Source organism: Pongo pygmaeus, chromosome 15, assembly GCF_028885625.2.
Source record: "Pongo pygmaeus isolate AG05252 chromosome 15, NHGRI_mPonPyg2-v2.0_pri, whole genome shotgun sequence".
NCBI classification, from domain to species: domain Eukaryota; kingdom Metazoa; phylum Chordata; class Mammalia; order Primates; family Hominidae; genus Pongo; species Pongo pygmaeus.
Window position 1 is genome coordinate 72,819,120 of NC_072388.2, and position 27,745 is coordinate 72,846,864.

Consider the following 27,745-nt stretch of genomic DNA (forward strand, 5'->3'; position numbering starts at 1 on the left):
AATGAAAATCCAAATACTTGCCTCCCAGCTCATAAAACACAATATTACAGGCCGGGCGTGGTGGCTTATGCCTATAATCCCAGCACTTGGGGAGGCCGAGGTGGGTGGATCACTTAAGGTCAGGAGTTCGAGACCAGCCTGGCTGGTGAAACCCTGTCTCTACTAAAAACACAAAAGTTAACCAGGTGTGGTGGCACAGAAAAAAATACCACAGCCTGAGATACAACCAGAGGTAAAAAGGTAATGGCAAAAACTGCAATAGCTTTTGCACCAACCTAATATAAAAGTTAAGGAGAGAGAGCTCTCTCCAGGAAAAATAAAATATAGATCCTATTCTTGAGTTAGTATTCATTGTATAGCTATATTTTTCAAGGAGAAAGTACTGATTTCTGGCCTCAAAAAGGACTAAATTCTGTGATGTCCAAATGTTGAATGGTTGGTTATTCACCAACCATTTACTGCCAAGTGACAGAGAATTCTGTTCCTCACATTTTGGCTGACTGCCTTTGGAACATAAACCCATCTCTCTGTTCTTCTGTGAGACAAAGTTTTTATTTGTATAATGAGAATGCTGTCTGCTGCTATAAGGATGTTAGCTTCCAAGAGATACTGGGTGCTGTGTATCAAAATGGTGGGCTCCTAGAGATAGCCGCTACATAAAGCTGTGGTATTTTCCCTTTACTAGATGATACTACAAATCATTCTAACTCCTCCAAGGAGGTCCCTTCCTCAGCTGTTTTGAGAAGCCTTCGGGTGAATGTGGGTCCAGACGGAGAGGAGACGAGAGCTCAGACTGTACAGAAATCCTCGGAGTTTTTGTCCACTTCAGAGTCTTCTAGCTTGTTGCAAGATCTACAGCCAAGTGATAGCACTTCTTTTATTCTTCTTAACCTAACAAGAGCAGGTATTCTTTCCTTTTTTTTGAGCTCTGCTTATGCCTAAGAAAAAAATTAGGGGTGGGGCATATTTAACTTAGTCATACTTAAAATAGAAGCTTTATTATTTTATTATTTTGGAGAATTGGTGTGTCTGGTGACCATTTGAATATGTAGAGGGAGAGGGAGGACTCTGGTATGACTCATATCTTGTTTGGGAAATTATATAGTACCATTTACTGAGATCGCACAGGAAGAGCAAGGCTTGGGGGAGGATGATTAGTTCTAATTTGTGCCTATTTATGTTGAGATTTTGGAGGTATATCCAGGAGGACATGTCCTTTAGAGAGTTAGAAGCAGGAATCCAGAGTTCTAGAAAGGCCTGTTTTGGTGCTTATCAGCATTCAGGAAACGTATGAAACAATGAACATGGATTCTTTGATTCAAGAGAAGTCTCAAGCATAAACAGAAAAGAAGTCAAGTCTGGAACCCTGGGAAAAAACATTTAAGAGGACAACAGAAGAACAGGAAGGAGCAGCTGGAAGGGGATGAAGAGAACTGGGAGAGATTGGTAGCAGGGAAGCCAAGGGAGGAAGAAGTTTTAAGGCAGAAAAGATATTAAATCATGCCAAATACTACATGATGGGCTTATTAGTGAGAAGAAGTGTGTGTCTGGTGACCCTAGCAAGAGCAATTGTTACGGTGGTAGCTGAGGTAGAGGCCAGGGTTAAAGAGATGGGGAGTGGATGGGAGGTAAGACAATAGATATGCAAGTTAGAAGGTACACTTGTTCAAGAAACTTGACTTTAAAGGAACAGGGAAGAAGGTAATAGCTAGAGAAGTACTTGGGTTTTTCTAATTCTTTTTAAAAATAAGGGTGAGAGACTTGAGTTAGGACATATTTAAAGACATAAGGAAATGCTGGCCGATAGGGAGGACCAGTTGCAGATAGGAGAGAGGAGATAACGCAAGTATATATGGGGGGATAATTGAAGAATGAGAATGAAATACAGTAGGTGGGGATTAGTCTGGTTAACCAAGAAAGACAGCTTTGCCTCTGAAACCAGAGGAGGCAAGGTAATGACAAGCCTGTAGACTAAAGGTAGAAAGGTGATAGCCTACTCTTCAGTGAGAAGTTTGAGGTAAAAGGCGAAGGTCAGGAATAGCTTATTTAGGACATGGAGAGTTTCTGGGCCGGGCACAGTGGCTCACGCCTGTCATCCCAGTACTTTGGGAGGGGGAGGTGGGCGAATCATGATGGTCAGGAGTTCAAGACCAGCCTGACCAACATGATGAAACCCCGTCTCTACTAAAAATACAAAAATTAGCCGGTAGTGGTGGCGCATTCCTGTAATCCCAGCTACTCAGGAGGCTAAGGCAGGAGAATCGCTTGAACCTGGGAAGCGGAGGTTGCAGTAAGCTGAGATTGCGCCACTGCACTCCAGCCTGGGTGACAGAGCGAGACTCCGTCTCAAAAAAAAAAAAGGGACATGGAGAGTCTCTGAGCCAGGGCAAATAAAAGGCTTGCTTGGTTGCTAACTTTTCGTATATCTTGTTTCTTCCAGGTCTGGGCTCTTCAGCTGAGCACTTAGTGTTTGTACAGGATGAGGCAGAAGATTCAGGGAATGATTTCCTCTCCAGTGAGAGCACAGACAGTAGCATTCCATGGTTCCTCCGGGTTCAAGAGTTGGCCCATGACAGTTTGATTGCTGCTACTCGTGCACAACTGGCAAAGAATGCAAAAACCAGCAGCAATGGTGAGGACTGTTGGCATTTTCCTTGCCATTATTCTGTGTAAAGAGATTTTGGTAATGCATTGGCTGGTTTGAGGTGTATATAATTTAAATTATTCTATTAATGAGAGCAGAAGGCTAGAAATCTGTAAATTGTTTAAATTTTATTTTCTATAAAATAACTTGGCCATGCCAGATTTGTGTTCAAAACCAACTAGTATACTGAATTCTCAACTTTAAATAATGTACAGAGCTCCTTTTAAAGAAAAAATAATATACATCCTGGGGTTTGAATTGTTTTTATTGTAATGTCTCTTAAATATGCAAAAACATAAATTCTGTGTAAACTTCATATATCAGTTAATAGGAATAAAACTACCAAACCCACGAAAATAAAAATAACATTAAGTCATTGTGGCAGAGGATTATGTTTTGCTGAAACTAAATTGCTGCTCATGGCAGTTTAACAATTAGCTATGATGGTTTTAATGCTTTTTCTTTTCAGTTCAGCATGCCTATACTACTTACTCTGTGTCACTTTTCTCTGTTCTAGTAATTTTCAAAGCATTGTCACTGGATCATTGATGTCACGTGGGAACTGAGAAATGCAAACTCTCAGGTCCATGCCAGACCTACTGAGTCAAAAACTTAATTCTGATACATGTTAAAGCTTGAGAACCACGGCTCTATTCAGACCACTGCAGAATCTTTGCTTATGTAGCATGTCATGAATACTTTTTTAGGTCTGCCTCTGTGTTTTCTCATTAACATGTGACAACTCAATACTACATGGTTTAATGCTGTCATTATCACAAACTAAGCTTAAGCACTTAGTACACAGTTGTTTGGAGTTTATGCAGATTATCTAGTATATGCTTATTATTTTTTGATTACCATTCAAATGAAAATAAAAAGTTAAAATTTCTCATAGAGAACTAGAGTTCCCTATGAATATTTTGAAACATTAAATCTTTTTTTTTTTTTGGTCTTTTTCCTTTTTGGTGGAGAATGAGGTTTTGCTCTATTGCCAGACAGGTCTCAAACTCCTGGACTCAGGGTCTCCTCCTGCCTCTGGCTCCCTAAGTGCCGGGATTTTAGGTGTGAGCAACCATGCCCAGCCAAATTCTAAACTATTCGTTTTCAAAATACTTAGTTCTGTTTATGACTACCATAGTGCTACTTAGAATGGTTCATTTTAACATTTTGGTGGGACCCTTAAAGTTCAGATTCTTCCTGAGATATATGTGCCAATCTCTGGATGCTGAAACCTTCAGCATTTCCTCTTACATTGAAGAAATAGTGTCATATTTGCCAGTGAGAAGCAGCGTAGGAAGGGGAGCTTGCAATTTAGAATCTGGGAGCATGGGATCCAGGCCTGGGACCATCATTTACTAGTTCCCTGCCTTGGGCAGTTTAACCTCCCTTAGCTTCAATTTTCTTAACGATCTGAACATAGAGATCAGGCAGCTTTCCTGATTGGCTTGTTATGGAGATTATGTAACATTCTATCTGGGAAATGTTATGATCAGCAAAGCATTGTGTGGATGTTTTTCTTACTCTCAAAGTATGTTGCCTTACTATCTTAACAACTACTTTGTATGCATAAAATCACCCCAAATAGGCCGGGCGTTGTGGCTCACGCCTGTAACCCCTGCACTTTGGGAGGCCGAGGCAGGCAGATCATCTGAGGTCAGGAATTTGAGACCAGCCTGACCAACATGGAGAAACCCTGTCTCTACTAAAAATACAAAATTAGCTGGGCGTGGTGGCGCATGCATGTAATGCCAGCTACTCAGGAAGGCTGAGACAGGAGAATTGTTTGAACCCGGGAGGCGGAGGTTGCAGTGAGTCGAGATCGCACCACTGCACTCCAGCCTGGGCAACAAGAGTGAAACTTGGTCTCCCAAAAAAAAAAAATCACCCCAAATATGACAATCTTTTATTTTCCAACTAGATAATTCCCTAAAAGCCTTTTATTTTTTTCTAACTTAGTTATGTGAACCTTTAAGCATGTAGATAAAGTTAACATTATAGGTTGCTATTTGGAAGCTTTATGATTTTGGTTATACATACACATTTTAATTATTTATTTATTTTTTTGAGACCGAGTCTCAATCTGTCGCCCAGGCTAGAGTGCAGCGGTGCAATCTCGGCTCACTGCAAACTCTGCCTCCTGGGCTCAAGTGATTTTCTGCCTCAGCCTCCCGAGTAGCTGGGACTACATGTGCATGCCACCATGCCCAGCTAATTTTTGTATTTTTAGTAGACACAGGGTTTCACCATGTTGGCCATGGCTGATCTCAAACTCCTGACCCAAGGTGATCTGCCTGCCTCGGCCTCCCGCAGTGCTGGGATCACATGCATGAGCCACCATGACTGGTCCCACATATACATTTTAAATCATATGAAATATATCAATATTGCTTTCACCCACTAACACAAGCTTGTCCAATTCACGGCCTGTGGGCCACATGTGGCCCAGGATGCCTTTGAATGCAGCCCAACACAAATTCGTAAACTTTCTTAAAACATTATGAGATTTTTTTGTTTGTTTGCTTTTAAAGCTCACCAGCTGTCATTAGTATTTTATGTGTGGTCCAAGATATTTCTTTCAGTGTGGCTTGGGGAAGCCAAAAGATTGGACACCCTTGCACTAACATGTAATGAAGTGATTTTATTCAATATTTTAATGCATTTTTAACATAAATATCTTTGTCATTGTCGACACTGAAGTCACTTTGTGAGTTCTCTAGCATAGTTTTTCAGAGCACGTTATCTTCACTTAAAATCTAAGTTGTTTGAAATACAGAAACATTTTAATTTTGCATAAGATGTTGTATAACAGGTCAGCAAAGGCCTTTGGGCCAAATCTCCACCTGTTTTTATAATTAAAGTTTTATGGGAACATAGGCATCCATATTACTTAGAAATTGTCTCAGGCTGCTACTATGGCAAAGCTGAGCAGTTGTAACAGAAACCATACGGCAGCCGGGCACAGTGGGTCACACCTGTAATCCCAGCACTTTGGGAGGCCAAGGTGGGCAGATCACTGAAGGTCAGGAGTTCAAGAACAGCCTGGCCAACATGGTAGAACTCAAATACACTCTTTTCTGAGGGATTTTTTTTTTAGGGAAAAATTTGCGTTATATTTATTTGAGCATATATTAATAATCTTCATTCTTGAGCAGGAGGAGTTTCAGTTATTTCTTAGCCTTGCCTTATTCTATGTATTCATTTTTCCTATTTTATTATTATATTAATATTCTTATTGTATCTATAAAACGGAATCCAGAAAGCCCCTACTATCACTGATTTGAATCACTGTATTAGCATGATATTTTTGGCTGGTGCAGTGGCTCATGCCTGTAATCCCAGCACTTTGGGTGGCCGAGGCGGGTGGATCTGTTGAGCTCAGGAGACCAGCCTGGGCAACATGGCAAAACCCTATCTCTACAAAAAAAATAGAAAAAATTAGCCAGGTGTGGTGGTGCACACCTGTCTCTAGTCCCAGCTACTTGGGAGGCTGAGGTGGGAGGATCTCCTGAGTTGGGGAGGTCGAGGCTGCAGTGAACCGAGATCATGCCACTGGATTCCAGCCTGGGCAACAAAATGAGACCCTGTCTCAAAAAAAAAAAAAAAAAAAGGAAAAAAATTAAAATAAAAAAGCATGATGTTAACAGACCTTTCATTAGAAATCAATTAGCTGGAGTTCTGGGGTTGGTGGGAAGATTCCTTCACAGCATATGTATTTTTGTGCTATATGTGTAGTTTTTTTTTTTTTGAAACGGAGTCTCGCTCTGTCACCCAGGCTGGAGTGCAGTGGCGCGATCTTGGCTCACTGCAAGCTCCACCTCCTGGGTTCACTCCATTCTCCTGCCTCAGCCTCCCGAGCAGCTGGGACTACAGGCTCCTGCCACCATGCCTGGCTAATTTTTTTTTTGTATTTTTAGTAGAGACGGGGTTTCACTGTATTAGCCAAAATGGTCTTGATCTCCTGACCTCATGATCCGCCCACCTTGGCCTCCCAAAATGCTGGGATTACAGGCATGAGCCACTGTGCCTGGCCCTGATATTTTTCAAGTAAACACATTTTTAAAAACCTTGGGGCAATATTAAAGAAAAAGTTAATAGTAACTAGCAGGAAGCATCCTAGGTTCTGCTCTGACCTTGGAGCAATTAGTTTTATGACTAGTATTTGGTAAAGTATAGCAAGGAGAAGATTAATAGATGGGACAGAAACTGCCTTTAACCATCAGGTTCTAGGGGTTGTGATAGGCACAACATATATATTCTACTTTTTGGCTATTGAGGGGGAAATTTGGAGATACAAATCTTATTGCTGAGGTATATATAGTGGAAAGATACACTGCCTGCATATGCTCATAGCAGAATTAAATGACTATTAATTTTTTTCTCTATTGATATTCAAGTATTTCTTGAAGACAGTGAAAGAAAAGGACCACCACCTGCTAATCTGGAATTTATATAAAAATTTTTAAGTAACTGATTTTGTTACATTTAAGGGAGGCACTTTGTACTCCTCTCCTCACGTCTCTTTATTCTGTTGAACAAAACTCCAGTAGATATTTTCTCTTACTTTTTAAAATGTGGTTAGAAATTTAAAAATCATCTGAGTTTTTGAATTCCTTAAGTATTTTATAACTAAAGAAGGGTGGTACAGGAAATTGGAAGGTGATTCTTAGTTTCCAGAATGACAAGAAATAGCCAAATTCATTTCAGAAGATGGAAATCTAAAAATGGCTGTCAAAGAAAGCCCACACTGAACCAGAATGACTACTTCTTCTTAAAATACAGTGGGATTTTTTGTTTGTTTGTTTTTGAAACAGGGTCTTACTCTGTTGCCCAGACTGGAGTGCAGTGGTGCAATCTCGGTTCACTGCAGCCTCCGCCTCCCGGACACAAGCAAAATACAGTGTTTTTATTACTCAGAACTTTGTCGTCTTTGTAGCACCCTACTCAGGGATAGTGTTGCTATCCCTGCTTCTCTCCCAAACTGTGTAAAGCAAAGTGGTTTTAATTCTGATTTCTAATAGCAAACCATTTTGGATATCTCTTACATTTGTCAAAGAGGCCTAGTCTTGTGAAACAAAGCATGATAGTTTTTGGTAGTTTTTCTGGAGTAAGGGAATGAGGATGTAGAACACTTGCATTTCTATTGTTTTATTATATTTATTTATTTTTTGACAGATTCTTGCTCTGTCACCCAGGCTGGAGTGCAGTGGTGCAGTCACAGCTCACTATAGCCTCAACCTCCCAGGCTTAAGTGATCTTCCTGCCTCAGCCTTGGAGCCTCAACTACAGGACTGCGCCACCATGCCTGTCTAATTTTTGTTTGTGTTTTGTAAAGATACGGTTTCACCATGTTGCCCATGCTAGTCTCGGAACACCTGGGCTCAAGCAGTCCTCCCACCTTGGCTTCCCAAAGTGCTTGGGATTATAGGTGTGAGCACCACGCCTGGCCAAGTTTCTGCTGTTAAGTGCATACAAAGATAACTGGGGAAGATGAAGATAGATATCTGATTAATGATCACTAGGAGTAAAATGTAGGAGCTTTATTGTTTGAGCCTAAGTATCTGAGTAGGGTCCTTCCCTGGATTACAAATATGTGACTCTGTTACAGGAGAAAATGTCCACCTTGGTTCTGGTGATGGGCAACCAAAAGATTCTGGGCCCCTTCCTCAAGTGGAAAAGAAGCTCAAGTGTACAGTTGAAGGCTGTGACCGGACATTTGTATGGCCAGCCCACTTTAAATACCACCTCAAGACTCATCGGTGAGCAAATCTGAGATCTCATATTTGGATATACGTTGATGCAAAAGTTGATTCTTCCAGAGGAACTTGCCCCTCAGGTTGACAAATTACAGGAAAGTGGGGACTCCAGTTAACTTCTGGTTAAGATGTCTTTTTTTCTTTAATAGAAGGATTTGCATTGTCTTATTTATCTCATTCTTGATAAATATAAGATATTTGGGACCTAAAGGCCTTAAACCAAGAGTTCTCAAATTTTATTATAAAACATATTTCCTTTGAGAACTTAAAAGTAACAAATAAGCATGGGCTCCTACCTTGAACCTATGAAATCAGTTTAAGGGGAGGTGCTAGGCATCTGTAGTTTTTTGTTTGATTTTTTTTTTATTTAAGAGACAGGATCTCACTTTGTCACCCAGGCTGGAGTACAGTGGCGCCATCATAGCTCACTGCAGCCTCGAACTCCTGTGCTCAAGTCATCTTCCTACCTCAGCCTTACTTGAGATTACAGGCTTGCACCACCACACCTGGCTAATTAAAAAAAATTTTTTTAGAGACAGGGTCTCGCTATGTTGCCCAAGCTGATCTCAAACTCCTGGGCTCAAGTAATCTTCCTGCCTCAGCCTCCAGAGTAGCTGGGATTACAGGCGTGAGCCACCACCCAGCTATAGTTTTAACAAAGTCTTCTGTTGATTCTGATATATCCAGTTTTTGGACTTACTCTTTGCCTTGAGAGTCAATAGGGGCTTTGACTTGTCATCTGTAGCAAAGAGTATTTTCAGATATTTTTCCTTATGTGATTATTTTTGCAGAAATGACCGCTCCTTCATCTGTCCTGCAGAAGGTTGTGGGAAGAGCTTCTATGTGCTGCAGAGGCTGAAGGTGCACATGAGGACCCACAATGGAGAGAAGCCCTTTATGTGCCATGAGTCTGGCTGTGGTAAGCAGTTTACTACAGCTGGAAACCTGAAGAACCACCGGCGCATCCACACAGGTGTGTGCAGCACCAACATGCCTTTGGGTAGTCTGCTCCTTGGCTCTGCATGTTTGCCTCTCCTTAGGAAAAACTCAAGTGGGAATAGAAATGAAGGTCTGGGGTTGTTGCTAGAACTCTGAAGATGGGATTTCTTTTTCAAATGACTTGTTGCACTTATAATAACATTTATTGTATTTTTACCTGTATGTGTAGAGTGGACAATGTTGATTTCTGTCTTCAGGAGCCTAACCTGTAGGGAGAGCTCTAAGACCTTCTCAGACAACAATGATGTGTGGAGATGTGGACAAAATCAGTCTGTGTTCAAATCTTTCTGAACACTGTGCAGTTATGATTTTGGGCAGTAACATTTACTGAGTCACACAAACCATACAGAACCTGTTCTAGGCACTAAATGGGGCAGGGTAGGAAGAAAATACAAAAGATAAGATATAATCCCTGACTTTCTTGTTAGAACCTCACAACATGAGAAACAGAATAGAGAAGTGAATTATTCTGGGTCACACAGTATGTTAATATCACAGGAGCAAAATAAAGATTCCTTGACTCTTAGTCTAAGAGTCTAAGGGTGATTTTCCAAGCCACTTGGTCCAGTGTGTGCTAGTCTCTAGCCAAAGTATAATCACTGAACCCAGACCACTCTTAGAATGTGTAACTATTCTTCCCCACTTCCTTGCCACTTTCATTGACTCTTCTTGATTCTTCTTGATTCTTGCATTGGCAAAATGACAGCAGGTAAAATTAAAAGGCATATATATATGGCATATATAAAATGCATATATAAAAATGTAAGGCATATATAAAATATAAAAATAAAAGGCATATATATGTGTGTGTGTGTATATATATACACACACACATAGTTTTTTTTTTTTTTTTTGAGATGGAGTCTTGCTCTGTCGCCAGGCTGGAGTGCAGTGGCGAGATCTCGGCTCACTGCAAGCTCCACCTCCTGGGTTCATGCCATTCTCCTGCCTCAGCCTCCTGAGTAGCTGGGACTACAGGCACCCGCCACCACGCCCAGCTAATTTTTTTTGTTTGTATTTTTAGTAGAGACGGAGTTTCACCGTATTAGCCAGGATGGTCTCGATCTCCTGACCTCGTGATCCGTCTGCCTTAGCCTCCCAAAGTGCTGGGATTATAGGCTTGAGCCACTGTGCCCAGCCTACGCTTTTTTTTTTTTAATTAGTCAAATGCAGTAGTGAGAAGAGGGGAAAAAGTAAAACAAGGCACTTAATCTGTAACTGACTGTGAACATCAGTTGAGATAACTCACTACCTTCGGACCAGCACATTGTTGTAGCATTTGGTAACTCTGAACATCATCTTAAAATGCTTTCTTTTTTTCTTATTTATTTATTTTTGAGACAAGAGTCTCACTCTGTCGCCCAGGCTGGAGTGCAGTGATGTGATCTCAGCTCACTGCAACCTCTGCCTCCTGGGTTCAAACTTTTCTCATGCCTCAGCCTCCCAGTAGCTGGGATTACAGGTGTGCACCACCACGCCCAGACAATTGTTGTATTTCTTGTAGAGACCGGGTTTTGCCATGTTGGCCAGGCTGTTCTCGAACTCCTGACCTCAAGTGATCCGCCGACCTTGCCCTCCCAAAGTGCTGAGATTACGTATGTGAACCATCACGCCCAGACTTACAATGCTTTTACTTCAAAATATGACCTGATTTTCCCGTTGTTTTTTTTTCTCTAATTCTTTCTAGCTTTTATCTCTGTTAATCTCTGAATGTTTCACCAGTTTCAGAATTTCTTGTTCCTTCTCTTTTACTCAGTGTACTCTCTTGTCATAATCTCAGGCCTCAATTTAATTATTTCTCCCTAGATGCCTCACAGATCTGAATCTCAATAATAATTAATATAATAATAAAAGTTAGCATTTGTTGAGGCACTTTAGTATGTACCAACCACATATACATTATCTCATTTAATCTTTAAGGTAACTTTATGCATTAGATACTGTACTTATTGATAAAGGAACAGAAGATTAGAGAGAGAAGTAACTTGCCCAACATCATGCAGGTAGGAAATGGCAGAGCTGGAATTTGAGTTCTGATATGACCCCAAAGCTCTTCCAAGGATTTTATTTTTAAATGCTGACAACTCAGTTTATCTCAAATGTCAAAATTGACCTCAAATCTTTATTAGTAGTAATGATAGTAAAGCTGCAGTTCAGGTCGGGCGCAGTGGTTCACACCTGTAATCCCAGCACTTTGGGAGGCTGAGGTGAGCACATCACTTGAGGGCAGGAGTTCGAGACCAGCCTGGCCAACATGGTGAAACCCCATCTCCACTAAAAATACAATTAGCCAGGCAGGGTGATGGGTGCCTGTAATCCCAGTTACTCCGGAGGTTGAGGCAGGAGAATTGCTTGAACCCAGGAGTTAGAGGTCGTAGTGAGCCGAGATTACGCCACTACACTCCATCCTAGGAGACAGAGCGAGATTCCATCTCAAAAAAAAAAATTTTGACTGGGTGCAGTAGCTCATGCCTGTAATCCCAGCACTTTGGGAGGCTGAGGCGAGTGGATCACCTGAGGTCAGGAGTTCCAGACCAGCCTGACCAACATGGTGAAATCCCATCTCTACTAAAAATACAAAAATTAGCTGGGGCATAGTGGCACATGCCTGTAATCCCAGCTACTAGGGAGGCTGAGGCAGGAGAATCGCTTGAACCCAGAAGACAAGAGGATGCAGTGAGTGGAGATTGTGCCATTGTACTCCAGACTGGGCAACAAGAGCGAAACTCTGTCTTTAAAAAAAAAAAAAAGGTAAATAAAGCTGTTAATTCAGTGGCTTACTATGAGGGCTTACTATGTGCCAGGCACTGTGCTGAATATTTACCTGGTATTATTTAATCCTCAAAACAGTCTTTTGAAATTGTATTATCTCCATATTATAGATGAAAAGCTGATTTTTAGAGAGATTAAACACCTTTCCCATGCAAATAAGTGGTAGTGCCAGGATTTGAAGTCAGTATTGGATTAACAGACCCCAAAGGCCATGTTTTTCACCATTTTGCTGCATTGCCTTTTAAACCTCTTCCTTCTCCTGTGTCCCTTATCCCAGTGAAATAACCATCGTCTCAAGTTTCCAAATAGGCAGGTATGTCCCCTAACCAGCTTGATGCAGAGATTTCATGCCATTACATTGTTATGTAGAATCTTTTTCTAAATCCTTTTTGTTTTTTTAGTTCTTTAGTTCATCTTTTGAAACATTTGACCTTGTTATTACTAAAATGTTTTTTTGACATTTGTTCTGTTATATATATTAGTATATTGCGCATTTTTTGAATAACTTTTTGAGTACCTAGCATTCCGAGGGATGAGTATACAAATAAAGCATTGAAAAAAGCTACCGCTGGAGAGTCTCAAACATTAAACTGTGTGGTACAGTCTAAAAGAATAGTATAATCTGGCAGTGCTGTTCCTCCTAGAAAGCTCAGCTCCCGTATTGTCACTGTGCCAGCCTTACTTGCCATTTTCTGAACTTTCCCCGGGCACTCTGTTTCAAGGCTCTGCTCACACTATTCCTGGTGCCTGAAATTTCCTTCCATCCTTGTCATCTTTTAGTTGAACTCAGAAATGCAGCTGCTTACAAAAATTACTGCAATGGAGCACTTTTTTTTGTATTTATGAATTCATTTGTCTGTCTCACACTAGTCTGTGACCCTTGGAGGATAGAGACTGCATCTTTTTTGTTTGTTTGTTTGTTTTTTGAACAGGGTCTCTCTGTAGCCCAGGCTTGAGCCCAGGAATTTGAGATCAGCCTGGGAAACATAGTGAGACTTCATCTCCAAAAAAATTATACTTTTAGATGGATCTAGAAACTGAGTCATAAAGAAAATTGATGTAAGGTAAAAATCCTGACAGCATATATGGTATTAATCTTGATATCCTCAGAGGGTGGGAGTCACTGAAGAAGGTAGGTTAATGCAACTCTCCAGCTCTTGGGCCAGGAGAGAGAAGGAAATATAGGCTTACATTCCAAGGAAAAGGGCAAGGCTGTCTGGTGGGATATATACTAAAAGATCATTGAGAGGCAACACTTGCTAGGTAGCCCAGTTGAAATTATAACATGAATTAAATCAGAGTAGGTAAGTCATTCGACTCTGAATAAAGTTGGTGGGAAAAGAGAGTAACAGGTAATCAGTTCATCAGAAGACTGAGTCTTTATCTCATTTTCTGTCTCTAGGAGAGAAACCTTTCCTTTGTGAAGCCCAAGGATGTGGCCGTTCCTTTGCTGAGTATTCTAGCCTCCGAAAACATCTGGTGGTTCACTCAGGTATCAGAACCTCTGCCATTCATAGATTTTTAGGAAAAGTAGACAAAAGAATAAAAGGGTTGTGGGGGGTGATATAAAGACATCTAAAAAGAAACAAACTGTTCACTATAAAGATAGAAAGCTTCTCATCATCATGACGGAATCAGAAATCAAGGCCCTTAATTCTTATAATCGTGGAGGGGGACATCTAATTATTATTTTCAGCTGTGTTTCTAATATAGCCTTCTTTTGAAGAGATCAGCAAATTTGTTTGGCACTCTGCTGGGTGCTTTATAAGTTACATAAAACACGGACCCTCTTCTTTAGGAATTGACATTTTTATCCTTGGGGAGGATTTCATATCAGAAGAAAGTAAAAAGACTGATATAAGTTGTAGCAGCACCAGTAATATTACTGCCTTCTGAGCAGGTGTTAGTGATCCTGCTTGGGTCACCATTTTGGCAGAAACTATGCCTTTGGCAAATAGAACCACAAACCTTATCATTGCAGATGTGGAGAAGAGAAAAGAGGAGTAAGATTTAGTGACCCATTTTCTGTTTGGAGCCTTAAATTAATTCCCTGCAATTCTGTCAGTTTGCTCACTCTGCAGATATATCTCATCCTTTCAATCAGAAGTCAGGTACAGCCCAGGGAAAAACCTGTATCTTGTTAGAAGGACTTTTTTCCTGTAGGACATGGTGATTTACTTGGAAAACAAGATGGGGAAGGTAGTTTAAGAAGGGCCTAAAATGCCAGGAAGGAGAGTTTGTGGAGCCTACTGGAGATACAACCTGATGAGAACTTGGCTTACTGAAGATTAATCTGGCAGTGATGCAGAAGCCAAACTAAAACAGGAAGAGATGAGAAGACTCTTTTTCAGTCTGGTCAAGAAGTCTGCTCCAGTGTAGTGGCAGGGAGCATGGAAAGAGACCCAGTGGAAGAATCTGTTCAACTCCACAAATGATTGGCTGGCTATAAAGTTATACAGAAATGGAGGCAGCAGGTGAGGATTATTGATTCAAGAAGCATGGTAGTGGCCGGGCGTGGCGGCTCACGCCTGTAATCCCAACACTTTGGGAGGCTGAGGTGGGTGGATCACTTGAGGTCAGGAGTTCGAGACCAGCCTGACCAACATGGTGAAACCCTGCTGAGATCAGTCTACTAAAAAAATAAAAAATTATCTGGGCGTGGTGGCACATGCCTGTAATCCCAGCTACTTGGGAGGCTGAGGCCGGAGAATTGCTTGAACCTGGGAGGCAGAGGTTGCAATGAGCTGAGATTGCGCCGTTGCACTCCAGCCTGGGCAACAAGAGCGAAACTCCGTCTCAGAAAAAAAAAAAAAGCATGGTAGTTTCAGGAGGTTGAGGCTGCAGTGAGTTGTGATTACGCCACTGCACTCCAGCCTGGGTGACAGGGCGAGACCCTGTCTCAAAAAAAAAAAAAAGTGGTAGTGAAGATAAGGAGGGAAAGGGGGCTTTCCAGTTGTCAGGCTGACTCACATATTTATAAGAGGGGTTAGAAAAGTGTTGGATGATGAGTGCTAGAGGGGCTCTGTAGACTAGCCTTGTAAGTTTGTTGGAGGTGAGAAAAATTCCTCGCACACAACAGCTTTTTAGAATTTGTTGATTGAGTGAACCAATTAGAATGAATAAAAGGATTGCTAAGTAACAGTGAATGAGGACATAGCTGAGAGTAAGTAGCATAACTTTTTTTAGTAGACCTGTTCAGATTTTATTACTTTTCTCTGCTACTGCTTAACAGTTTAAAAGCTGGACACTGGAGAAAATAGGTGATGGAGGTTAATCAGAGCAGAGGCTTGCTGAGGAAGAGATGAACTCAAGGAGGAGAGGGATTCTAGAATGGAATCAGGTCATTGTTGAATGACTGGCCATGGGAAACAAGGGGAAGCCAGTACATGACAAGTGGAGAGGAGGAACTGGAAGTTACTTATGAGGAAAGCAAGCTACTGCAGCGGGAGCAAGGAAGTTGGAGAGTTATAATCAATCAGGGATGTACATTTCAGAGTTGAGATCTTAGAAGTAGAGCAGTTTTTTAATATGATGACAAGTTATAAGCAGAGGTGGCAAACTGGTATCCTATAGGCTAAATGTGGACTTCAGATGTGTTTTGCTTGGATTGTAGAGCGTTTTTATTTTACTTTACTGTGTTAGATTATGTGAAAGATTCACCAAAGTAGAGAAATTTTTTTTTACATAGCAACAGCGGTGTTATACGTGTCAAAATTAATAATTCCTTGGTTTTATCTTATAACCAATCCATGTTCAGTTTTTTCTACTTGTTTCGAAAATGTCTTTTAAAGTTGGTTTGTTTAAATCAGGATCCAACAAGATCCAATATTATATTTGGTTATTAAGTCTTTAAAAATCTAGATCTTTCTACGTTGAGTTTTTGTTGTTGTTGTTGTTTGTTTTTTTCATAGAGTTGTTGCAAAACAGAGTCAGTTGACTCTTATAGAATACCCCACATTCTGGATATATTGGTTTGCTTCCATTTATGTCATTTAACTTGTTTCCCTACGTTTCCTATTAATGTAAGTAAGCTCTAAAAGCTTCAAAGTTTGGAAGTTTTGGGCAAGAATATGTCAGAGATGGTTCTGTGTGCTTCGTTTTGTGTCACATCAGGAAGCTTACAGTGCTTGGTTGTCAAAATTGATCCATGGGTTCAGCTGGCCTGATCCCTTTATTATAAAGTTCCCTATGAACGTTTCACTTTCTCTTTTTTTTTTTTTTTTTTGAGACAGTATTACTCTGTTGTCCAGGCGAGAGTGCTGTGGTGTGATCTTGGCTCACTGCAGCCTCCACCTCCTGGATTCAAGCAATTCTGTCTCAGCCACCCGAGTAGCTGGTATTACAGGCGCGTGCCACCACGCCCGACTAATTTTTGTATTTTTACTAGAGACAAGGTTTCACCATGTGGCCAGGTCTTGAACTTCTGACCTCAAGTGTTCTGCCTGCCTTGGCCTCCCAAAATGCTGGGATTACAGGCACGTGCCACCACACCCAGCCAACCTTTCACCTTTTGATTTCATTCCTAAATGATACCTGAATCTCTTATTTCATTAAGGATTTGTAAAATGGTGGTTTTTCTTATTCCTTTACGCTTTTCACATTAGTTGGAATTCTTATGTACTGTGGGACTCTTTAGTTGGACTCTTCCACTAATATCAAATAGGGCTATTTGATCATTTGCATAGGCAAGACAGGATAAATATGTAATTCTTTTAATTGTGAATTTTGAGAATAAGGAATTGATGCTCTAGTTACTTCTAGTATTTCATGTTTGATGCTATTTCAAATGAAATGTTTTCTTGATTTTATTTTTGAGTTGTTCATTGCTAGTATATAGAAATACAATTGAATTTTGTACATTGATCTTGCAGCCTTGGTAAATGCTTGAGTTTTAGTAGTTTCTTTTTTTTTTTTCTTCCAGCTTTTTAGTTCAGGGGTACATGTGTAGGATGTGTAGGTTTGTTACATGAGTAAACGTGTCCCATGGTGGTTTGCTGCACAGATCATCCCATCACCTAGATATTAAGCCCAGCATCCATTAGCTATTCATCCTGATGTTCTCCCCCTCCTCCTACACCCCATTTTTTTTCTTTTCTGTTTATTTTTTTAGAGACAAAGTCTCACTCTATTGCCCAGGCTAGAGTGCAGTGGCACCATCATAGCTCACTGAAGTCTTTGAACTCCTGGGAACAAGTGATCTTCCCACCTCAGCCTCCCCAGTAGCTGGGACTGAGGCAGAAATTTAAAAATAAATATGCATTCATTCACTCCAAGAAAAGTAATAGGCAAGGCAAGGGTTAAAAAGAAAAGAACAAGTTTTCCTCTGCCTACCAAGCTCACTTCAAGGACAGTTATAAGATAACGCTGTTTGAGAAGCCAAGGCCAAAGGAATGGACTCCAGACACCCTCTCTTCCAGAGCAAGGTTGAAGGAAAAAAAAAAAGAGAGAGAAAGACAAATTCCTTTACTGTTACTCCTTTCCCTGGCTTCTTAAGCATAACTATGTTTTACAAATGTCTGTATTTAGCCAGTTCTTATTTTTCTTTCAACGCAGCTACAAGGTCACCAGCTATGCAAGGCCACAAGTTATGCTATGCTATAGAGTATGTGACCTGTCATGATTAACTGCTTTTGTTTTACTTTTGTTAAGTCCGCTTATAAAAACCCCACTCTGTCTTTGTTTAATGCTCAGCTTTTTGGATGTGAATCCACTGAGCGGGTGTGTACCTAAAATAAACAGTCCTCGTGTTCTCCATGTCAGTCTCTCCAGTCCTGTTTCTCGCAATAGGACTACAGGCTCACACCACCACATCTAGCTAATTTCTATTATTTTGTAGAAATGGAGTCTTTTTGTGTTGCCTGGGCTGGTCCTGAACTCCTGGCCTCAAGTGATATTCCCACCTTGGCCTCCCAAAATATTGGGATTACAGGCATGAGCCACCACACCTGGCTGAGTTTTAGTAGTTTTTAAAAAATCGATTTCTTAGTGTTTTCTACATAAAAGATCATGTCATCTGAGATTAAAGATAGTTTTGCTTTTTCCTTTCCAATCTAGGTGCCTTTAATTTCCTTTCTTTCTTGCTTTTTTTTGAGACATGGTCTCCCTCTGTTGCTCAGGTTGGAGTGCAGTGGTATGGTCATGGTTGACTGCAGCCTTGACCTCCTGGGCTTGGGCAGTCCTTCCACATCAGCCTCCCGAGGCTGGGACTACAGGCACATGCCCAGCTTTTTTTTTCTGAGTCTTGCTGTGTTCCCCAGGCTGGAATACAGTGGCGCAATCTCAGCTCACTGCAACCTCCACCTCCCAGGTTCAAGTGATTCTCCTGCCTCAGCCTTCCGAGTAGTTGGGATTACAGGCATGCACCAGCACGCCCAGCTAATTTTTGTATTTTTGGTACAGATGGGTTTTCACCATGTTGGCCAGGCTAGTATTGAACTCCTGACCTCAAGTGATCTGCCTGCCTTGGCCTCCCAAAGTGCTGGGATTACAGGTATGAGCCACCGTGCCTGGCTCCCAGCTAGTTTTTTTAAAAAATTGTTATAGAGACAGGGTCTTGCCATATTGCCCAGGCTGGTTTCACACTCCTGGGATCAAGCAGTCTTCCTGTCTAAGCCTTCCAATGTCGGGATGACAGGCATGAGCCACTGCACCTGGCCTTAATTTCCTTTTTTTTTGGAGACTGAGTCTCCCACTGTCACCCAGGCTGGAGTGCAGTGGCGTAATCTCGGCTCACTGCAGCCTCTGCCTCCCGGGTTCAAGAGATTCTCTTGCCTCAGCCTCTCGAGAAACTGGGATTACACGCGTGAGCCACCATACCCAGATAATTTTGTATTTTTAGTAGAGACAGTGTTTCAGCATGTTGGCCAGGCTAGTCTTGAACTCCTGATCTCAGGTAATCCACCTGCCTTGGCCTCCCAAAGTGCTGAGATTACAGGCATGAGCCACAGCGCCCGGCCTACTTTTTTTTTCTGGCTAGAACCTTGAGTACAATGGTGAAAAGAAGTGGTGAGGCCGGGCGCAGTGGCTCATACCTGCAATCCCAGCACTTTGGGAGGCCAAGTCAGGCAGATCACCTGAGGCCAGGAGTTCTAGACCAGCCTGGCCAACGTGATGAAACCCCGTCTCTACTAAAAATACAAAATTATCCAGGTGTGGTAGCTCACACCTGTAATCCCAGCTACTCAGGTGGCTGAGGCATGAGAATCGCTTAAACCCAGGAGGTGGAGGTTGCAGTGAGTCAAGATCGCACCACTGCACTCTAGCCTGGGCGGTAGAGCGAGAATCTGTCTCAAAAAAAAAGTGGTGAGAGTACATATCCTTGTCTTTTTCCCAGTCTTAGAGGAAAAGCATGTATTCTTTCATGATTAATTTTTTTTTTTTTTTAAGACAAAGTCATACTCTGTTGCCCAGGCTGGAGTGCAGTGGCGTGATATTGGCTCACTGCAACCTCTGCCTCCTGAGTTCAAGTGATTCTCCTGCCTCAGCCTTCCGAGTAGTGGGGATTATAGGCGCTCGCCACTATGCCTGGCTAATTTTTGTGTTTTTTAGTAGAGATGGGGTTTCACCATGTTGGTCAGGCTGGTCTCGAACTTCTGACATGAAATGATCCACCTGCCTCAGCCTCCCAAAGTGCTGGGATTACAGGTGTGAGCCACTGTGCCTGGCCTTTCGTGATTAAATTTGATGTAAGCTGTAGTTTTTTCATAGATGCCTTTTATCGGATGAAGGAATTTACCTTCTCTTCCTAGTATGTTGAGAATTTTTATTATGAATGGGTATTGGATCTTGTCAGACACCTTCGTGTGTCTGTTGAGATGATCTTGTTGTTTTTGTACTGTATGCTACTAATGTTACTGCTAGTAGTTGGTTTTTGGATGTAAAACCAACTTTGTATTTCTAGGGTAAATCCCATTTGGTCATGGTGTTTAGTCCTATTTATGTGGTGCTAGACTTGGTTTTGTCATAATTTGTTAAGAATTTTTACAGCTGGCTGGATGTGGTGGCTCATGCCTGTAATCTCAGCACTTTGGGAGGCCAAGGCAGAGGATTGCTTGGGCCTAGGAGTTCTAGACCAGCCTGGGCAGCATAGGGAGACCTGTCCTCTACAAAAAAAATCAATCAGTAAGAGAGAGGGAGGGAAGGAAGGAAGGAATGATGAGAGGAAGGGAGAGATAGAGAAGGAGGGCCGGAGAGTGGAAAGGAAGGAGGAAAAGGAGTCTGTAGGTTCATGAGGGATATTGGCCTGTAATGTTTTCTTGTGATATCTTTAGCTTTTCTGTGAGGGTAATTATACTGGCCTCCCTGGTTCAAGCGATTCTCATGCCACAGTTTCGTGAATAGCTGGCACTACAGGCGTCCACCACCAATGTCTTGTTAATGTTTGCATATTTTTTAGTAGAGATGGGGTTTTGCCTTGTTAGGCTGGTCTTGAACTCTTGGCCTCCAGTGATTCACCTGTCTTGGCTTCCCAAAGTACTGGGATTATAGGCGTGAGCCACCATGCCTGGCCTGGTTGTTATTTTTGGAGCTTCTCATGCTGTATTTATGCTTTTGACATGACCCATTTGTCTTGTTATAGCCTCTCTGCTTTCTAACACAACAGTTCCCAGGCTTACCTTGGACTTGGAATCAGCTATTCCTCCATGGAGTCCTGGTTCCTTATAGTTGGAACCACAGTCTGGGTGCCATGTGCCTGTTGCTGTTAGGTTGTCATTGTTGGCAGGGCGCAGTGGTTTATGCCTGTAATCTCGGCACTTTGGGAGGCTGAGGCGAGCAGATCACTTTAGCCCACGAGTTCGAGACCAGCCTGGGCAACACAGTGAAGCCCCATTTCTACAAAAAAAAAAATACAAAAATTAGCTGGGTGTGGTGGCACGCACCTGTAATCCCAGCTACTTGAGAGGCTGAGGCATGAGGATCTCTTGAACCCAGGAGGTGGAGGCTGCAGTGAGCCAAGATGCACCACTGCACTCCAGCCTGGGAAACAGAGCGAGACTGCGTCTCAAAAAAATAAAAATAAAAAGGTTGTTACTGTTTCTAGAACTTTTCGGTGGAAAGAACTAGAGAAGACATATTTTTGAAAAGAAAATAATTGGTTCATGTTGATAATTCCAATTTAAATTTTCACATTAAACAATTTTCAGGGGATTTTTTTGTACTTTATATTTTTTTCTTACATTGAAAATCTTGGTTTGTAACATTAATACAATATTGTTTCAAAATGATAATACCAATATTATCAATTTGTCTACAGAATGAAGTTTAAGACTTTTGGAGCTGTGTTTTTCTTAGAATAATACTATGTTTAAATACCCTTTAAATCATTGTTTTAATATATCACCAGCTTGATATATAGATTTGCTTCAGTTTCTTTTTCAAAAAGCTTTGATTGTAGGTGTGTCTCTTTACCATGTTCCTTCCCTCCTTCTCTTATAGGTATAACCACTTTTTATTTCCCATTTGGTTTACTTTTTCAGTGGTTCTTTTTGCATATACAAGCAAATGCAGGTTATTTAAGTTGAGATATAGTTCACATACCATAAGATTCATCTCAAAAAAGTGTGCAGTCCGGCTGGGCATGGTGACTCATGCCTGTAATCCCAGCATTTTGGGAGGCCGAGGCGGGTGGATCACCTGAGGTCAGGAGTTCAAAACCAGCCTGGCCAACATGGTGAAACCCCATCTCTACTAAAAATAACAAAAATTAGCTGGGTGTGGTGGCATGTGTCTGTAATCCCAGCTACTCAGGAGGCCGAGGTGCAAGAATCACTTGAACCCGGGAGGCGGAGGTTGCAGTGAACCGAGATAATGCCACTGCACTCCAGCCTGGGCGACAGAGTCAGATTCCGTCTAAAATATAAAAATAAAAAAAGTGTGCAACTAAGTGATTTTTAGTAGTAATATAATTATCCCTTGTTATCTGTGGTGTATAGGTTCCAGGACCCCACAGATACCAAAATCCACAAATACCCAAGTCTCTTACATAAACTGGCATGGTATTTGCATATAACCTACACATATCCTCCCATATGCTTTAAATCATCTCTAGATTATGATAGTACCTAATACAACGTAAATGCTATGTGAGTAGTTATGCTATATTGGTTATTTGTATTTTTTATTGCTATATTGTTATTTATTTATTTATTTTTTTTTTTAGATGGAGTCTCGCTCTGTTGCCCAGACTGGAGTGCAGTGGCCCACCATCTTGGCTCAATGCAACTTCTACCTCCTGGGTTCAAGTGATTCTCCTGCCTCAGCCTCCCAAGTAGCTGGGATTACAGGCATGTGCCTGGCTAATTTTTATATTTTTAGTAGAGACAGGGTTTCACCATGTTGGCCAGGTCTTGGAACTCCTGACCTCAAGTGATCTACCTGCCTTGGCCTCCCAAAGTACTAGGATTACAGGCATGAACCACTGTGCCTGGCCTGTTATTTATTTTTATTTTTTCTGAATATTTTTTATCTGCTTGGTTGAATCAATGGATGTGGATGGCCAACTATATATTCATAGTTTTACAGTTTTCTCTACTGTCCGACTCCACAACATTTTATCATCCCAAAAAGGATCCCCATATCCAGGAGATGATTAAAAAAAGAAAAAGAATTCCCATTATTAGTATCATTGACCATTTCTCTCTTTCTCCAGCCCCTAGCAACCATTAATCTGCTTTCTGTGTCTGGATTTGCCTGTTCTGGACATTTCGTATGGCCTTTTTTTTTTTTCTTCCCCTAGACGGAGTCTTGCTGTCTCCCAGGCTGGAGTGCAGTGGCGCGATCTCGGCTCACTGCAAGCTCCGCCTCCTGGGTTCACGCCATTCTCCTGTCTCAGCCTCCCGAGTAGCTGGGACTACAGGTGCCCACCACCACGCCCGGCTACTTTTTTGTATTTTTAGTAGAGATGGGGTTTCACCGTGTTAGCCGGGATGGTCTCCATCTCCTGACCTTGTGATCCTCCTGCCTTGGCCTCCCAAAGTGTTGGGATTACAGGCGTGAGCCACCGCACCCGGCCTTTTTTTTTTTTTTTTTTTTTGACAGAGTCTCACTCTGGCTCAGGCTGGAGTGCAGTGGCATGATCTTGGCTCACTGCAACTTCCACCTCCTGGGTTCAAGCAATTTTCCTGCCTCAACCTCCCAAGCAGCTGGGATTATATGCGCCCGCCACCATGCCTAGCTAATTTTTGTAGAGATGCGGTTTCACCATGTTGGCCGGGCTGGTCTTATCTCCTGACCTCAAGTAATCTGCCTGCCTCGGCCTCCCAAAGTGCTGGGATTACATGTGTGAACCACTGCACCTGGCTAAAATAAATTTATTTTAGATTCATGGGGTACATGTGCAGGTTTGTTACAAGGGTATATTGCATGATGCTGAGGTTTGGGCTACTAATAACCCTGTTGACCAAGCAGTGAACATAGTACCTGATAGGTAGTTTTTCAACCCTTGTCCCATAGCCGCTTTTGGAATCCCCAGTGTTTATTGTTCCCATCTTTGTGTCCATAAGTACCCAGTGTTTAGCTCCCGCTTATAAGTGAGAACATGGTGTTTGATTTTCTGTTTCTGTGTTAATTTGCTTAGGATAATGGCTTCCAGCTGCATCCATGTTGCTGCAGAGGACATGATTTTGTTCTTTTTTATGGCTGCATAGTATTTCATGGTGTGTATGTGCCCCATTTTCCGTATCTAATCTACCATCGATGGGCACCTGGGTTGATTCCATGTCTTTGCTGTTGTGAATAGTGCTGCATTGAACATGTGAGGGCAGGTGTCTTTTTGGTAGAGCAGTTTATTTTCCTTTGGGTAGATTGCCAGTAATGGGATTGCTGGTTCAAATGGTGATTCAGTTTTTAGTTTTAAGCTTTGTATTCTACCCTGTTTCTATTGTATAGGTTTTTTTTTTTTTTTTTTTTTTTTTTTTGCTATGCAGGACTATTGCAGTATCTATAGCTTTTTAGTCAGTCTCTGTGATGAATGTTTATGTTGTTTCCAGTATTTAGCCATTTAAAATAATGTTGCAGTGATGAATAACCTTGTGCACAGAGTATTTCACATTTTGCTGCTATAATTTTGGGACATATTCCTAGAAGTGGGATTCCTAGGTCAAAGGGCAAGTGCATCTACAATTTTTCTAGATCTGGTCAGATTCCCCCAAAGAGGTTTTTGTATTTTGCATTCCCAGCAAAATACAATCAGCAAGGATGATTGCCGTACCATGTGTTTGTCAATTGTGAATTTGTTCCTAGCATTTAGAAATTGGGAGATTCTACTTAAAAATCCTTATTTCCAGTGTCTTAAAAAAAAAAAATCAGAGAATCTGGCTGTGCTAGGCCTTAATCTACCCATGGCAACAGTTGGCTAGAGCTGAATAACAGCTGCCCCTTTTCTAGGTACTCTCTAGGTTACTGCAGCCCCCACTTGGCCATTTTACTTACTTTTGCTACCTATCAGTCTCCTATAGACATGAGTTTCTGACCCCTGCTCTAAGTATGGTTTTCTCGGTAGGTAGAATGGAGACGGAGAGTTTGGGACTTGAAGACATAGAGGACAATTTATATTATTATGTTAGAAGAGCCACCAGTGTGAATGTTGATGACCCTAAAGAGGGTGGCAGGGAATATGACAAGGGGATATTAGGAACATAGGATTGGGATCCTTGAGGAAAGCACATGTCCTAGAGGTCCATGGAAGACTGTCTGAAAAAGAAGGCATATTTTTTGTGGTTGCCATGGTCCTATACCAAAGAGGTTTTGTGAAGGCAGCATTACAGTAGGTCTGGAAAGGACCAAGGGCTGGGAGCAGGGAGTGTGCTAAAGCCCTCCTGGTGTACTCTTCCTGCCTTCCCCCATATACTGAAGTTTGAGAGGCTGGGAAGGTGGGGAATGGGAAAAGGAGCAGCTGCTTATGTTCAGTTTAACATTCTCAGGGTTTCTCCATCTAGGTCTTGAGTTCATTCTCTTCCTGTCCTTTTGGCTTCCCTGTTTAACCTGGTCCCTGTTTCAGGAGAGAAGCCTCATCAGTGCCAAGTCTGTGGGAAGACCTTCTCTCAGAGTGGAAGCAGGAATGTGCATATGAGAAAGCATCACATGCAGCTGGGAGCAGCTGGGAGTCAAGAGCAGGAGCAAACTGGTGAGGAGGGTGGGCATAGTGGAGGGCTATACTACTTCTAGGGTTCAAAGAGCCAAATCACTGTCCTGCCTGGTTATCTGGAAATTTTCTGATTCTGTTTTGGGTAGATAGACCTGGTCTCATTTGATGGGCTGATGGTTTCCAAACATAGCTATACAGTAGAATCATCTGCAACCTTTTAAAATTTATATACTTTTTGTTGCTTGTCCCCCCACCAATAAAACAAAGCAATCTGATAAATGAGATAATTTGCAAGATCCTAGAATCTGTAGTTTTAAAAGTTTCCCTAGTGAGTTTGATGGTAACTAGTTCTGATCCATGAACAAGGATTTGAGTAACACAGTGATAAAAGATTTCCGCACAGGAAGAGTTTAAGCTTTTTTATTTTTTTAGATGGAGTCTCGCTTTGTCACCCAGGCTGCAGTGCAGTGGTACCATCTCGACTCACTGCAACCTCTGCCTCCTGGGTTCAAGCAGTTCTCCTGCCTCAGCCTCTTGAGTAGCTGGGATTATAGGCGGGTGCCACCACACCTGGCTGATTTTTATATTTTTGTAGAGACGGGGTTTCACCATGTTGGCCAGGCTGGAAGCATATTTTATTTACCAGTCATGACTACCTTTTTGCCCTGCCTGAAATTTGATAACTCTTTTTAATTCTTATTCCTTTGCCATATCTTTCCTTAATTATTCCAAATGTTCCTTTCTAAAGATCCACCTATCCTGTTTCATATGCTAATTCTTCAGATGCTGAACATAAGCAAGGATCATTATCTTCTAAGGCTTACTCTTTCCCTTCTAGGTTTATTCTTGTTTCTCGAAAGTAGGTGAAATAGGAGGTGGCATCCCATCTATAGGTTAACTTCTAGTAATGAAAGAGAAGGCCAACTTCTGTTGAAAGAAAATGAGGACCAGGCACAGCCTTGATTGCTGTATGTCTCTCACAACCTATTCTCTGTGCAGCTGAGCCACTAATGGGCAGTAGTTTGCTTGAAGAGGCTTCAGTACCCAGTAAAAACCTGGTGTCTATGAATTCCCAGCCCAGCCTTGGTGGAGAATCCTTGAACCTACCAAATACCAATTCTATCCTGGGAGTTGATGATGGTAAGACTTCCAACTCTCCTTTATTTGGGAAAAATGGGCTGCAACTAGGGGCTAAGGAATGGGGTGTCTCCACAATGTATGTTTAAATCTCATTTCTTATGAGTAGCTGTGGTATGAGTAGCATTTGTGTTCTTATTCTCTGGGGTGGATTAGTGAAGCTGTTTTAAAAAAAATTTTTTTTTTCATTGAAGATAATATAATAAAAGAATAAAAAGAAAAAATTCTTAAGAAAAAATTATTCATAATCCTAGCATCCTAGCCCAACTATTTCTATCTTTCCTATTGCAGTTATGGAAGAACTTAACTTTTAAAACATTTAAACAGAACATAACCAGGTTTTACAGAGGAGATATAAAGCAATTTCTCCATACCTTCAAAAGCCATATCTTCTGGAGAAAAGAAAGGGCTCTCTAGGAAACACTTGCTTCTCTCTGGTATAGAAATTTCACCCAAGTTACACAGGCCAGGCCCTCTTCTCTGAAAAACTTAACAGGTGAGGTCAGCATGCATTTATTCAGTGCCTACTGTGTGCCTGGCACCATGGGAAAGACAAAAGTAGAAGATAGGGACCTTAAAATCCAGTTGAGAAGTGAAAGCTTACATATATATGGGAAAGAACATTGAGTACATAAAAGACAGTATATAAGCCAACATTAAATTATATGGTACAGCATAAAATAGTTGTATAATCTAGAAAAACCCTAGAAGAAACTTAATTTTTTGAGGGCTAAGTGGTATATCCATAAACTATTTCCAGAAGATTTTCATGGTGATCCCACTGATGAACATTTAGTAACTGTGAGACCCTATATGTTTTTGTTACTCATATCATATTCGGTTAGTAAGTGCTATTAGTATCACTGGCGACTGCTTTAAGGGTGGTTTTGGTTCCCTTACCTGCTTGCCTAAGACTTTTGCCTGTTTCATACAGTTTTAATTCAGTTAACAGTGCTAATGCCGTATTATTCTAGATCCTGTATTAAGATTTCTTGCCTTTCTATTCTCTTTTTATAATACTTTCCAAATTCACTGATAATGCTTATCAGACAGGATTAACTTGGAAGAAATAGAGGAATGTGGGAAATAGAGGAATAGAGTTTTAGAGTTGTTATTGAGAGGCTTAATGATCCAGATAGGTATATCTCTGGATTCACTTTTCATTGAAACATTTTTCTGTTGCTTCACAGAGGTGCTTGCTGAAGGATCCCCACGTTCCCTGTCTTCAGTGCCTGATGTGACACATCACCTGGTGACCATGCAGTCAGGGAGGCAATCATATGAAGTTTCTGTCTTAACTGCAGTAAATCCACAAGAGGTAAAGTGGTCTCTTGCCCTTTGTTTCTGTGGCAATTC

At 41.4% G+C, this 27,745-nt stretch overlaps 1 protein-coding gene and 1 long non-coding RNA gene across 11 annotated transcripts in view; one reads left to right on the forward strand and one right to left on the reverse strand.

The window, feature by feature from the left end:
* ZNF410 (zinc finger protein 410) overlaps positions 1-27,745 on the forward strand; it is a 47,584-nt gene that overhangs the window by 9,983 nt on the left and 9,856 nt on the right. For 6 of the 10 annotated variants that reach the window (XM_063651831.1, XM_063651835.1, XM_063651832.1 and 3 more), the window contains 8 exons: positions 686-904; positions 2,441-2,632; positions 8,250-8,400; positions 9,189-9,370; positions 13,571-13,660; positions 25,166-25,291; positions 26,252-26,392; positions 27,580-27,707. In XM_063651831.1, the coding sequence (XP_063507901.1) occupies positions 686-904; positions 2,441-2,632; positions 8,250-8,400; positions 9,189-9,370; positions 13,571-13,660; positions 25,166-25,291; positions 26,252-26,392; positions 27,580-27,707 (1,229 nt within the window). Of the gene's footprint in view, positions 1-685; positions 905-2,440; positions 2,633-8,249; positions 8,401-9,188; positions 9,371-13,570; positions 13,661-25,165; positions 25,292-26,090; positions 26,393-27,579; positions 27,708-27,745 lie in introns of those variants that run through there. The other 4 variants (XM_054447841.2, XM_063651836.1, XM_063651837.1 and 1 more) reach the window with 2 other exon arrangements.
* On the reverse strand, positions 748-27,585 carry LOC129012272 (uncharacterized). Its single transcript, XR_008493591.2, has 3 exons — positions 26,764-27,585; positions 20,784-21,000; positions 748-938 (listed from the first exon to the last, which is right to left on the reverse strand). It is a non-coding gene; the product is annotated as an uncharacterized LOC129012272 (long non-coding RNA).